The 15572-nt window shown below is 32.1% G+C and overlaps 1 protein-coding gene across 5 annotated transcripts in view; it reads left to right on the forward strand.

Annotated features, from left to right (window-relative positions):
* Nucleotides 1-15572, forward strand: part of CEP43 (centrosomal protein 43) — a 72470-nt gene that overhangs the window by 11549 nt on the left and 45349 nt on the right. For 4 of the 5 annotated variants that reach the window (XR_463173.3, XR_463172.3, XM_056819013.1 and 1 more), the window contains exons 5-7: nucleotides 1067-1204; nucleotides 9771-9854; nucleotides 12777-12836. Coding sequence is in view for 3 of the 5 variants with exons in the window: in XM_056819013.1 (XP_056674991.1) it covers nucleotides 1067-1204; nucleotides 9771-9854; nucleotides 12777-12836 (282 nt within the window). In the remaining 2 variants the exon portion in view is untranslated. The remainder of the gene's footprint in view (nucleotides 1-1066; nucleotides 1205-9770; nucleotides 9855-12776; nucleotides 12837-15572) is intronic. The other variant, XM_007484889.3, reaches the window with a different exon arrangement.

Consider the following 15572-nt stretch of genomic DNA (forward strand, 5'->3'; position numbering starts at 1 on the left):
CTTTCTTTACAGATAAGGAATTAGAGGCTCTAATGTATTTGAAGTTACTTGTCCAGAGGCCATATAGTTAGCAAGTGGAAGAGCCATAATTTGAACCTATAATTTTAATCCCCAATTCCAGAATTCTCTCTACTGTATTACAGTGCTTTCCTCATATCTATGCACAGGGTGTCCCAAGTTATTTTAAGCTTTGAAATCTTAAAATTAATCTTTTATTTAGCATATATATGCACCTGCCATGTATATGTATCTTTATTGTGTGAATTACAGTAAAAGATCATACTACTTTAAGGTTTACAAAATAGATCATGTAAGTATTGTCCTTTTTTAAAAAAACAAATGGGGGGCAGCTGGGTGGCTCAGTGGATTGAGAGTTAGGCCCAGAGGTGGGAGGTCCCTGGGTTCAGATGTGGCCTCAGACACTTCCTAGCTGTGTGACCCTGGGCAAGTCACTTGACCCCCATTGCTTAGCCCTTACCACTCTTCTGCCTTAGAACCAATACCCAGTATTGATTCTAAGATGGAAGGTATGGGCTTATTAAAATAAACAAAACAAATGAAACTTGGGCTCAGAGATTTTAATAGTCTAGGAATTGCTACTTTAAATATACATGCTATATTAATTGAGCTGATTATTAATGGTAACCCAGACCTTCTGTTACCTAGTTAAAATTGTTCCTATTTAGAGAAAAAGTCATGACAATTCAGCTTTTGAAAACTGCCAGGAAAAATTGAGTTAAATTTTGATTTGGACACATTGTTGCAAATTATCTTTCTTCCCAATTTAGGTTGTCTGGTTGATGATAATTGGTAGTTGAATAGGTTGCTTTTAGTTACTGTTAAGCCACTGTTTCAGATTTAGTTATTACATGATTTAAACTTTGTACAGTTTTTGAAACAACATATATAACATTTGGGGTATGTATAACATTCCAGAAAGAAAATTTATTTTAGTAAGTCAAATTGTTCCTTTTTTGTTCCTTTTCCCTTTATGATGCAAATAATATTTTTACTATATTATAGTATATTTAAATCTTTTAAAATCGTACAAAAAATTTTTTTTCAGGTTCATGGGCTTGAAGCTCGAGAGAATTTAGCCCGAGATTTAGGAATTATTGAAGCAGAAGGCACTGTAGGTGGACCTTTACTATTAGAGGTAATCAGACGATGTCAGCATAAAGAAAGAGGTTCAATTAGTGGGGAGGTAAGTATGGTTTTTTTGGCATATTTTTTTAGTGGCAGAAATGTGCTTATTGAATTTCTCATCTTCAACCTTAATTATGAAATAGGTCAAGCATATAAGATAGCACAAGCTCCTAGGACCAGAGTTTGAAAGAATTAAATTGTAAGTAAGCATTTTGTTGACACTTAAAAAGACATTAGCAATATGGCTCTGAGAACATAATGGAGTTAGATATTCCTAGGAATCTGTCTCCTCATTATCCCTCTCTCAAAATAGAAATAAAAATATTAGAAAACCACAAAACCTTGTCAAATTCTGAAAAAAGGTTTGAAAAGAAATAGAATTCACCCAGAAAGAATAGATTCAACACAGTGAAAAGGTGTTATTTCCTAAAAGAATCTGAGGTATAAGAAAACCCTTTCACTATGGTTGGAGATAATCTCAGCAATAATATTAGAAAAAAAGCTACACTTTTTTTTATTTAGGTCACAGTTTGGAAACATATTTCACTGACTTGAAGTCGAGGAGAGTCAGTCATGATAGTTGTGGGCTATAATGTGGAGGGGGAATTATTCTATTTGGCCATAGAAGATAGGACTAGAATTAATTTATTGCAGTTGCCAAGAGACCAGTTTAGGCTTGATGTCAGGAAAAATCTTGTTGCAGTTAGAGATAGTCTTGCCCTCAGGGATAGAAGATTCTCCCTCTTTTAAAGTATTTATGCAGATACTGGATGAGCAGCTTGTTGAGTATGTTATAATGAAGATTTTTTTCTTGTATAGGTTAGACTAGATGGCTATTAAGGTCTCTCCTACTTTTCAAATTCTGTGATTCTATAATAGAAATGTGATGTGGAAAACTAAGGAACTGATTGTGATGTAAGGAATATTAGATGATAATGAAATCTTACCATTTAGAAATCCATGGAAAGTGTATACAAAATAATATATTTGACGGAGACACCTATTTTATTGGAACAAGAATTCAGTAAAAAACAAGCCAAAAACCTTCCCTCTGTCATGAAAATCACTGTGATAAATTTAATGAGCTGAGCAAAGAGAGTAAAGTTTTTCAAAATTAATAATTCCCCTTAACACCATTATGTTTAAGTAAACCATACTAAAATTTTCCCCAAGAGGTTGAAAATATGAAATATTTTATCCTTATCTCACAGGGTTGTTCTGAATCTCAAATGAGATCAATCAGCAAGCACTTTTATTAAGCACACTTTCAGTGCTAGTGATGTATAATAAAGTTAGAAAGGTAAGAAACCAGATCATGAAGATCTTTAGATTTAAAAAATGTTTGTAAAAAGCTTTTAAACTTTAAAATGCTGTGTAAGTATGAAGTATTTTTTTGGTCATCATTATTATCATCCTTGATAAATTGTTAGAATTTTTGGGAAATAATACTGATAAAAAAATTAATAATTCCACACACATCATTTACCAAACTTTATGAGTACAATGGCAAGGAGATGATTTTGCAAGTAGCCAAGAAAATAATTAGATAAAAATACTAATTTGAATTGCAAAAGACCCCCCCCATGATAGCAACTATAATAAACAAGACATATATGACCTCCCTCCAAATCATATTTCTTGATAAATGATCATTTCTAAAAACCACATAAAATTGATGTTTATTCAGTGAAAGGCCAACCCTAAAGAAGCTTTTAATATTCAAAACTGACAAAAGCACAGTCTTCAGATTAGATAAAATCGGACAAAATACTTTAAGATGTTTTATAATCATGTTTATAATTGGTAATCTCAATGCAATTATCATTATGACATTAACAGTAATGAATATTATTTTGGTTAAATACTGAAAAAGAGATTTGAAGGACTATAAAGGAATAAATTGTTTTGGAATAGTACAAATAAGAGTATGAGAAAAAACCCAACATGATATTGATTTTCTTTCAAGACTGTCCTGGAATGTCTTCCCTTCTATACTTTTGCTTGGTGACCTCATCTGAGATTGAGTGTCAAGCTCTAGTAATCAACTTTTTCCTGGGCATCTCAAATTGGATGATCCATAAATTTCTTAAACTTAATAAATTCTTTCTTTTCCTCAATACTCTGCCCTCATTAGAAGAGGATTCTGGTCTACTATTCTCCTAGTCACTAGAACTCATAATATTAGTCACCTTCAACTTCTTTGACTCACTCTGCCTAGCCAATCTTTGACATATCTTGTCATTTCTTCCTTTATAATCTCTTTCGTATCTACTTTCTCCTCATATAGCTTCCATCTTAATATAGACTTTCATCATGTTGTGCTTGGAATATTGTAATAGACTTTTTAAAAAATACCTTCCATCTTAGAATCAATATTGTTTATTGGTTCCAAGGCAGAAGATGGTTAAGGGTTCACAAAGGTAAGAAGTGACTGGGGCCAGATTTGAAACTAGGACCTTCTGCCTAGCCCTGGATCCAAATCTTTTGTGCTACGTAGCTGCCCTATATAAATAGCCTTTTAATTGGTCTCCCTGCATCAAGCATTCCTTATTCCCATCTTTTCTCTCATCTTGGCTATCACAGTGATTTTTAAAAATCTCCTGTGTCTACTTTTTCACTAGTAGTCTGCTGTTCCTGGAATGCACTATCTTCACCTTTACTACTGGCTTCCTTCAAGATACAACCCAAATCCCACTTTCTAGAAGAAATCTCCCTAGCTGCTAATACCTTCCTTTCCTTGAATAATTGACCTGGTATATATGTGTATGTGTATTTTGTGTACATGCATATACACTGAAGGAATTCCTTTCCTTTTTACAAACATATACACCTCTTTATAATAGTACTGACTATAGAGAACATGATATTTGTATTTTAGTGCCTGGCACAAATTAGATGATCTAATAAATGCTTATTCCCTTAACCAACTATATATGTTATATGTATACTTTCCCCCCATATTGTCTTTTCCCATTAGAATATGAGCTTTTTGAGGGCAGGGACTAAATTTTTTTGCTTTATACTAAGTGCTTAATAAATGCGTATTTATTGGTTGAATAATGATTATAAAAGAATTAAAGGGAGCAATTGCAGAGTGAAATTGAGAAAAATGGGGGAAATTGAGGATGGGTTTTTTTTTTTGGGATATCAAAAGAAAATTCAGAATTTAGCATATAAAATACAAAAACTGTTTAGAGTCAGAGCTCTTAACCTGGAGTTCATAGATTCCAAAGTGAAGTATAAGATCTCTGTTAGTGACCTCTTGACAATGAGAGAATATCAGTATTAAAAATCTCTTATTTAGTGATGTCAATGTGAAAATGCTATCTTTGTTATGAAGCACATCTATTTAGATAATTTTTATTAGATTTCATTTAATTTTAAAGAGGCTCATCAAATTGGCATAGTATCTATACAATTCTAAAAATTCTGAGTAATAGACCTGATCAAATAGCATTTGTGCATTGTCAAGTAATTTTGGTAGATATTTTTAGTTTTATATTTACTCGTAAAAATGTTACATAGCAGAATAGAATCATTTATCTTAGTCAAGTCAAAGATCATTTTCAAAGGTTATAAAGACAAAATATAGAATGTAAATTCAAGTACTCTGCAACTTGTGAGTTTTAAGAGTAAAAAATTTGTAAGTGGCTTTAGTTTCTTATTGCATTTTCAGAATAAAGTTTTTTGGTTCCTATTTCATCATCTCTGTCTCCCTCTTTATTATCAGAAACTATAAAGGAGCTTGGTTTTGATTTCAGGCCCTAATTTCTTAGCTTTTACAATGGTATAAGAACTAAATTTATAAAGGAAAGGTTAAAAGTTGCAAAAATAATTAGATAAATCCATAATAATAAAATTTCAATACTCCAATAATGGAATGCAATAACTCAGGCAAAAATATAAAGAAGTTGCATACATGAATAGAGTACTGATTGAATTTTGGGATTTGATAGATTATATAGAGGGAAATAATTAGATAAGGTAGTGAATTTGCTCCTCTCTTCCCCAAATGTAGGGCCTTAAGGTTTGTAGACTGCTTTACAAATAGTATCTCATTTTATCTTCACAGCAGTACTGGAAGGTAGGTGCTATTATGATCTTTGTTTTATAGGTGAAGAAATTGAGGCAGACTAACTTGCTCAAGTTCATAGACCTAATAAGTATCTGAGTTGAATTCAAACTCGGATTTTCCTCACTCCAGGTCTGGTGCTCTAACCAGTTTGCCTTTTAGCTTCTCCAGTATACATTAGTAGAATTTTATTTCTTTCTGAATCTTAAATGTATTCACACACATACACAAAAAATACATTAACTATATTCATAGACCATTCACCTAAATTCATTATATTATAGGACACAAATATGTAAACTTAGAGGTGGAAATTTCAATATACTTATGAGTCATAATGCAATAAAATTCTGATAAAAATGGAAAATGATGGTGCAAACATTTAAAATAACCAGAAAAGAGAATATAGCAATGTTCTCTCTGAATTATTCCTTATGATTTGTAGGACTTATATAAGAAATGTTAAGTTGCTTGGGAAGCAATCAGCATAATAAGTCTTATCAATAAGAAAAATAGAATTAGGGCTTCATTACATGACTTTCTATAATAATTTCCATATAGATTGGTAATGTATATATCTTAAAAGAAATTTTTTTTTTAAACCTTTACCTTCTGTCTTGGAGTCAATACTGTATATTGGCTCCAAGGCAGAAGAGTGGGAAGGGCTAGGCAATGGGGGTCAAGTGACTTGCCCAGGGTCACACAGCTGGGAATTGTCTGAGGCTAGATTTGAACCTAGGACCTCCAGTCTCTAGGCCTAACTCTTAATCCATTGAGCTACCCAGCTGCCCCCCAAAAGAATTTTTTAAAACAGAATAATTAAAATACTTTTAGGGAAGTAAATTTTTCCAATAAATATAATTGTAACCCTGCGCAAGTTACTTAATCTTGATTGCCTATAGTTCTTGTTTTTTGTCTTAGAAATGATATTAAGACAGAAGTTAAAGATTAAAAAAAAATACACACACATATATGAAGCAAGACCTAATGATTTAATTCTCTAAAAATAGCTTCTGCAGTGCAAAAAAGCAATGCATTAGAAACAAAGTTTATAATAATTGAAGGAAGATTGAACAAGTCAGGGTATGCAGCAGTACTATATGACAAATTTGAAGCCTTTAATAAAGTGTTATGGGGAGTGAAGAAATCAGAAAAATATGTAAATGTTCAAAAAGGAAGGGATACAGAAACAAACAGAACTGTTTTGAGGCTGCTAGACAGTTCAGTGAATAGAGTCAAGAATGTCTGAATTCAAATGTGACCTCAGACAGTAGTTGTCTGTCCTTGGATAAATCACTTCAACTTTTTGCCTGTTTCTTCTGTAAAATGGGGATAATGATAGTACTTGCCTTCCAGAGTTAATGTAAGGGTCAAATGAAATAATTATAAAGCATTTAACATTTTTTGTTGCTATTAAAAAGTTTGCTATTATTAGTAAAGTTTAAATATACATATATGTATTTACTTATTTTGGTATCGTGTTCTATATTGTTGATGGTTACCAATTTTAAAACATTAAGCTGAAAAAAGAAACTACAATATATAATCTTATATATACTTATTCAGGTCACTGACATTCACTTCCATATGTATAACTTTTTAATGTAGAAAGGAAAGCAGCATAGTTTGGGGAATCAAAGGCTAATCTTGGTGTCATTTCTAGCCATGGGAAAGCTATTTAGCCCCTAATCATCTCAGACATTCCCTACCCTATATGTTAATGAGGTACTGCCAATCTGTTGTTGCAAAGAGTTTCCTCACTAGGAATTCAACACTTAATATTCTCAATAGCTTGACTCCTAACTCTTCCTTTAAAAAAGGAGTATGAAAAGACTGATATATTTTGTCAGCTGGAAAGTATACTTGTCTTCTTAAATTTCCTCAAGGTTTTAAATTGCACCAGGATCATTGGTTTTGCTAATTTGGGCTTACTATCAGATTTTGCTAATATCAACCCACCAAAATCATTCTTTCTTGTCTAATCTATATTAATTTGGCTAGAGATGTTATTAATGAGACCAAGGTAGGCTAGTTAGATTAATGTAAAGGAAATCTTTCTTGTGACCTAAGACAGTGTGTCCCTAACCTTAGTTACTTAATTGCAAATATGTGGCTAGTCACAAATTTTATTAGGTAAGATAATGCATCTCATAAAACCATTTGTTAGCACTTCTGGAAATGTCTTAGTGTGCATTTCCTGCTGCTGATATGCTAATATCTTTTAAAGTCAAATTGTTAAATATTGATTAGTTGCTACTGTAAGACATGTTTTAGAGGTATGAAGATGATGAACTCAGAGTTTAGTAATTTAGCCAGAGATAGTAGATAGAATGTTGGATTTGGAGGTAGAAGTGTCTGAATTCAAATTGTGCTTTTCGACCTAGGCAAGTCACTTAATGTCTTGGCCTCAGTTTTCTAATCTGTAAAATGGGAATATTAATTACACCTACCTTACAATTGAGAATCAAATGAGATAATATATATTAAGTACTTTGCAAACCTTATGGTACTTCACAAATGCTAGTTAATGATATTTTTTAAAGTTCAAGTGGAATAACAATATTTTATATGATTATGAAATCTATATCCATTAATTACCATGAGATTTCAGTAAAAGTAGAGATTCCATTAGTCTGGCCAGGGTTTTCAGGGACAACTTAAAGGAGGAAGTTGAACTTTATTAGAGTTTTTGAATGTTATATAGGATTTTGACAGTTGGAGATGGCATTGTGCAGGAAGAGTCTACTTGGAGTGACCAGTGCAAACAACCTTTCAGGCTTGTGTTTCAAATCTGGCCATGAGAGTTCCTGACAGTTTCACCCATGGAAACTAGATAGATGGTGTTCTAGTGGATTTGGAGCCAGGCGAACCCACATTCAAATGCTGCCTCAGATGTTTACTAGCTCTGTGACCTTGGGCCAATCTCTCTGTCTCAATTTCCTTATCTGTAACGTAGGGATAATAATAGAGAAATTGTAGAGAAAGTTTCTCAGGCAGTACAGTTATAGATCTGGTCACCAAAATGATAATATTCTGTTAGTGACCCACCTGTACTTCAAGACTTTACAGCTTATAGAGAATAAGAATGTATAGCATTGATTGTATGGGACAGTTCCAGAGATACTTGCCAAAGAATGATGAGGAAAATAGAGAAAAGGTACGGGTATCCCTTCCACATTGTGACTTTTCCCATAGCAGTTTCAATGTATTGCGGATTGTCATAAGAAATTAAATGGATTGATATATTGGAAATTTTGTGGAAGCTGTAGACAACACAGAAAAAGTTAGAAATGCATATGAAATACTGTAAACACCCCATAAAAGAAAAAATTCAAACTTCTCAGATACAAAGGAAAAACCAAAAAATTTTACAAGTTTTCCAGATCACTGGGCACTATGCTCTTAAAAACCCCTGTGAAATGGAAGGGGATACTTTAATAGGAATACAAAAGAAAAGGCAAAAAGAACAAAGAACTCAAAGTCCAAGTATAAACCTTGCTTTCTTCTGATAGACCAAACATTGAGATAAAGATATAAAAAGACAATAAAACAAGTATATACTATCAAGAAAAATGAAGTCCTCAGTGAAAAAAGACATCAGACTCCCCAGAGATTTTAGAACAACAGTAAGAAACTCCAGAATGTTTCAAAGAATAAAACTATTGTAAGAATTCAGTGTACTGTGAGAATATTACCACTAATAAAAATAGAGAAGTTAATGTATTATAGGAGGTTAATAGATTTTCATTTTTTTCCCTGAATGAAAAGTTATTGAAGCATTTTCCTGACAAAAGTAACTAATTTTGTACTTTGGCAGTTTTGTATGATACTCAGATTCCTGAATTCTGCCAATGTGATATTTCTAAAGGACAGGTGTGACTTTTTTTAAACTACCTTCCTCAATACTTCCAGTATTTTCCCATTGCCTATTTTAAAAAAATCAACTTCTTTGTGGCATTTAAAGCCCTTTATAATCTTGTTGTAACCTATCTTTCTGGGCTCCTCATACATTAATCTCTTTCAAATGCATGATGTTTCAGCCAAATTGACCTGCTTGCTGCACCTTGTCTACAGTTCTATCTTTTGTTTCTATGCCTTTGTGCATTCTCATGAATTCTATAGCTTGTATTTGAATTATGGTCCTTTACACCTCTAATTCATAGTGTTCATTTCCCCCATCTTCTCAATTATTTTTGTATGATTTTCACATGTACTATATGCATATTGTCTCCCTATACCAAATGTAGGTTCCTTGAGGGCAAGGACTGTTTTGTCTTTGTATCTTTAGGGCCTCCCACAAAATAGAAATTTTAATTAATAGTTTTGATTCATTGATAAGAGATGATTATATTAAAGTTCAAGTCTTTTTGTTAATATTAGGGAGGAATTGAATAAGAATATAATTTCCATCAAGATTAATTCAAATATTAAGATTGATTCTTAAATTATAAATTTACAAAAACTGTTGAAGTATGATTACCTTTTTAATTTTAAATCTAATAAAAACCATTAAAAGTATAACTTAAGTATGCTTTATGGTATTCATATTTAGGGAGAACTAGATCTATCTGATTTGCATTCTCCACCAAAATCTCCAGATGGAAGGATAACAAGCTCTCATACAGTACCAAGTAAGGTAAGTCATTTACACTGTTAGCATGTAAAGCATTTCCGGGATTAAGAATTATATAGAAGTGGCTTTTTGTTTATCATTTTTATTGAAACGATAGTATCAAATGCAACTGTGTTTTTTAGTTGGCTGAAAAAGTTTATTTTTCCTTTATCAGATATGGTGACTTGTGACTGTTTCTGTAATTTGTCAATAGTGCTTTAAATTCTATCTTTATGGATGTGAATTTGTTGTAATAATTACAATGAGATTTAAGTATTTGTATGTTTTCATCTGGTTCTTCTTGTGGTGCTTTTTTTATCCTTCAAATTGATAGGGTATTTAATTTAGTTGGTTTTTATTTTAAAGATTCTGCTTAGGATTCCTACTTCAAGAATGTATTGTTATATTAAATACTATTAACTTTCAGTTTTTGTTACTGAAAGATACTCAGATTTGGAGCTAAGAACAAAGTTTGATTTGTTGTCTTGGTGTGAGGCTTGTTAACATTTTGCTTTTAAAATTATTAGTTGTATTTTCTGGTTATGTTTTTCTCTATTTTATTTGTTGTTCTTTAAAAAATGAACTCTGGAAAGTTGAGTTGAAGTGACTTACCTGAGGTCTCAGTGTCAGAAACTGAATTAGAACCCAGAGCCAGTATTTTTTTCTAGTGTACCTTGTGGGGAGAGGACAGGTTAAAATATTTTTGGCTAATAGAAGGAAGAATTCAGATAAACACTGGAATTTATTAAATTCAGGGTAGCATCTGTTGGGGTTTATGGATGATTGAGTGACTTGATACTTCACTATAGTTAGAACTTTAAATTTATATTAATCAGAATATTTATAGTAGATTATAATGGAAGTAAAGTCTGTACATAGAGCCAATTTAACAAATCTTAGATTTCACATACAGTAAAGGGAAATAGTATTATAACTTATCCATAATATTTGTATCTACTTTTTGCTTTGTGTTTATTTCACTATTTACTTTTCATGTTTTTTTTTTGTAGCATTACTCCTGATGAGAAAAACAAATTGATTTCATGAGGAGTCATTAAACATATAGCTTATCAATCAGATGAAAGTATTCATTGCTTGACTGGAAATACATATTTCATATACTGAAATTTGGAGGAAAACCTTATAATTTTGGGGGTGAAATGTTATGTTAGTAGATTGGGGGTTATTTTGAGGTAGGGAGAATGGAAAATTTTGAAATGTAACTTTTTTACATTATATTTCTAGAAAGGCCAAAGAGACGCTATTTTGTTTTGTGGTTCTTTATATCTGTGAGTGGAAATAGCAAGATGAGAAATCCTCTTTGTTAGACTTCTCACCTATTAGACTTTTCTTTAAATTTAGTTTCTTTGTATTAATCAGATATTTGTAATAAGTTATAATGAAAATAAAGTATATGTAGATTCATTTTAATAAATCTTAAAATGAACCTTTTATTAAAATTATGTCTTAAAATCAAGTATTTTCTACATATGAAATAAGTTTACTTTATTGAAATAACATTTCAGTTTTGAGTTGTGTGGAAGAGTACTCACATGGATGAGATCACAGAGCTTGTGGAATATCTCTGTTCTTAAATTTATATGGGACTTATAGCTTTTTAGTAGCTATTTTATCTTGGAGCACCAAAATCTCATGTATAAATCTCCCTTTTACCTCAGTATTAGAGTGATCTATGATTTTATCTATATGGGCTATCCTTACTCAAATACATATTGCAACCCATCTACAACTTACTAGAAGATGTTTAAGAATTGCTGTGCCACAAAAGCCATCATCTTTGGCAGCTAATCTGGTGAACTTTTCTAGACTTAGCTAGACTTGTCCTTGAATGACAGATATACAGTCTAACATTGGGCCTTTTTTTTTTTTTGGAAGTTTATTTAGTTGTGTAAGAATTGTCAGAGTTTATGCTTTGTTGGCATAGCCTTTGAGACTCATGGTCATCTCCATACCATAGATGAGACATCTGAGGACTTTAGCAGGATATAGTTTTTCATTTTTCCGAATTATGTCACTAAAATGAAATGATATATTTTTCATTATCTTTGTTTCTTGGACCTTAAGAGGATCATTATTTGGATTTTTATTTTAGTCATGTAGGAAACAAAATCTCATGTATAAAATAGTTTTCATCATTTTCAACATTTTATAGTTTTATAAAAATTGTAATTTCATAGAAATAATACTGTTTCAAGGTCTAATTACAGATAAATCTATAAGCTGTATTATGAGAAGCATTATATTTTCCCTTCCTCTATGTTTTCTAAAGGGAAATTATACTCTTGATTTACCCATTAACTTTGGGATATAGAGAATTATAAATCGCATATAATGCAAATCATAATAGTCCTTTGGTAAGAGTGGAAAAATTCCCTAATGGTTAAGAGATTTACTCCTAAACTCATGCCCACCCTCATTCCAAGAAGTCCTAGCCCAGTCTTTAAATGACAATTCTGGTTTATAGCCTCTTTTTTTCTATTTTATCATTTACCCCAACCTTGAGGCAATTCAAATAGCCAGATAGTTCTGGGATTGTTTGACTGGAGTAGATCCCTGTAGATAGAAGTAGACCCCAAGTCAGAATCCTTCAACCAGATAATTTACCATCTTAAATGCAGTATAATGACTATTTGATCTTTTGGATTTCCCAGAAGTATGGCTTTTTCTGGGTCATCAAAAATTAAAGTTATATATTGTTCACATCTGGCTAAGCAACTATTAGAAAACAGTTGCTAAGAATATGATTTATACCACTATATGATTGAAAAGAAGAACAAGAAATTATTCATAGGTAGAGATTTTCTGTTTCAAAATTTCCATTTATCTTCATAAAATTGGTTTATGAGCAATCCATTATTTCTTGATATTATTCATAGAAGGATATGTATTTTGTGGTAAAAGATGTCATTTTATTCTCATGCTCAGATACCAAGGTATAAAGGACAAGGTAAAAAGAAGAAAAGCGGGGAGAAGGCTGGTGAAAAGGTAAAATGCATGAGAGCAAAAAGGCCCAACAAGTGCTTTTAGATCTTATAGGGGAAAAGTAGCCTATGCTGAAAAGTCTTTGTAGTTGGTTTGCATTGGCATCATGATGTGCTTATGATTTTGAGTTTAAACATTAAACCTCTTATTTTCTTTGGAAGCAATCATTATTTTATTATGTAAAGAATCTAAAAACTTACTTGGTGGTTTGCATAAAACAAAAGTTCTAATTCGCATGAATATTTTATTTTATTTTTTTAATTCCATAACTGTCCATAACCATACCATAACTTTGTATTGCTTCCAAGGCAGGAGAGCAGTAAGGGCTAGGCAGTGGGGGTTTAGTGACTTGCCCCTAGGGTCACACAGCTAGAAAGGGTCTGAAGCCAGAGTTGAACCTAGAGACCTCCTGTCTCTAGGCCTGTCTTTCAGTGCACTGAGTCACTTAGCTATAGCCCCAGTATGACCATTTTAAAGTTCAATTTTTACTCAGCTAATGATAAATAATAAACTTCCTTATTTTTATATTTTAATTAGCAGGTATATAATAGAGTTTTAGAATTTTTGCTATTTTTAAAAAACTTGAAATATAGAGCTTTGTGAATATATTATTCAGCTTTTTGTTATGCAGATATTTAGGATATTTAAAAAAAATTTATCATCACTGTATTCTTCCCTCTTTTTTGTCACTGTATCCCTTCCTCTTCCCCAAGAGCCATTCCATGTAACAATATATATGTTTATGCATATATATATACACATACATACATACATAAATATATATGCATATAAATTTAATTTGTTCTCTTCAAGAATTGTTTATTTGCAGTAATTTAAAACTTAGTTTTATAAAGTTTTTATCACAAACCACTTTACTTCTCATATTGTTTATTCATTAAGCTACTGATTAGTAAGCTGAGGGTAGAATGTGATCTGAGAAGAGATGATGAAATAAGTAGCTTAATTGCTATACTTTAATCCCCTTAAATTACAGTTATTTACTAGACCATTATTGCCTTTTTTAATTTTAAAAATTGGAATGATAAAAGAAAAGATTGATTTAAAAAATTACTTAATTAAAATGTGGGAAATTATTTTATTTTGTGAAACTCATCTTTGTACTGTGTTCTTATCGACTGTCTCTTAGTCATATTGCCTTTACAGCTATGGAGAGAATGAAATAACTTCTTGTTAGCAAATGTAATCCAGTGGACACAAAGAAGTATATTTCATGACCCTACATTAAAAAAAAAAGAACATCTACCACCAAAAACTCTTCTTGGGTGTATTTTGTGAACATAGTCAGAGGGATAAGGGCTAGGTAATAGAGATTAAGTGACTTGCTCAGGGTCACAAATACCTAGGAAATGTCTGAGGCCAAATTTGAATCCAGGAACTCCCATCTCTAGGCCTGGCTCTCAATTCACTGAGCCACCTAGCTGGTCCCATCAATGTATTCTTAAACATATTAGGATTATCACTATTTCTGGATAAGACTCTGAAATAAGCACTTGCACCTGATTTTTGTTAAATTAACCAATATAGTATTGAGCTTGGTAACTAAAACATGATAGTTTGGGGCTCCTTTCTGTCATTTAATTTCTATAGCAGTTTTAAACATGAACCTTATTTGCCACTCTAGCTTATTAATTCTCTTTTCCTAGACATGTTATCTTTGCCCTCGCCTTGTCTATACCCAATGTTGTTTGTCTTTAGAACAATGGATGATTTAATTGTTTAGACTTAACACCTATTACCATTTATCTTGTTGCTGTTTTCTGAATATACAGCTCTATGTCCTGGAACCTCCTGTATGATAGAGGAAATATAGCAGGAAAAGTTGAGAAACTAAGGTTCCTGGCAGTATTATAAAGTCTCCTTTATTTTGCGTTTTAAGCTTGTCACCACCTTGTTCCCAGCCTGTCTTTCCAAGCTTATATGTTATGATTTTGTCACTAAACTGAAACTATACTATCCTAATTTATAAATCTCTTTTTTTCTTTAGAATATTTTTCCATGGTTACATTCTTCATGATTCCCTTTCCTTCCCTCTCCTGGAGCTGACAAGCAATTCCACTGGGTTTTACATGCATCATTGTTCGAAATCTATTCTGTTACTCATATTTGCAGTAGAGTGATCTTTTAGCATTAAAACCCTAATCATATCCCTGTCAAACCATGTGATCGGTCATATGTTTTTCTTCTCTGTTTCTGTTCCCACAGTTCTTTCTCTGGATATGGATAGTGTTCTTTCTCATAAGTCCCTCAGAATTACCCTGGGTCATTGCATTGCTGTTAGTAGAAAAGTCTGTTACATTCAATTGTGCCATAATGTATCAGTCTCTGTGTACAACATTCTCCTGATTCTGCTCATTTCCCTATGCATCAGTTCCTGGATGTCTTTCCAATTCACATGGAATTCCTCCAGTTCATTATTTCTTTCAGCACAAATTCCATCACCATCAGATACCATAATTTGTTCAGCCATTCTGCAGTCAATGGATTTTCCAATTTTTTCCACCACAAATATTTTTGTACAAGTACCTCTTTGGGGTACAGACCCAGCCAGTGGTATGATATTTAAAGTGGTATGGTATTTAAAGCACTTTGAGCATAGTTCCAAATTGCCCTCCAGAATGGTTGGACCAATTCACAATTCCACCAGCAGTATATTTTGTTTGTATGCTTTTGTTCACTTTGGAAATTATTCAAATCAAAATTGTACTGGTTATATACATA

This window comes from Monodelphis domestica, chromosome 2 (genome assembly GCF_027887165.1).
Source record: "Monodelphis domestica isolate mMonDom1 chromosome 2, mMonDom1.pri, whole genome shotgun sequence".
Classification (NCBI taxonomy): Eukaryota; Metazoa; Chordata; class Mammalia; order Didelphimorphia; family Didelphidae; genus Monodelphis; species Monodelphis domestica.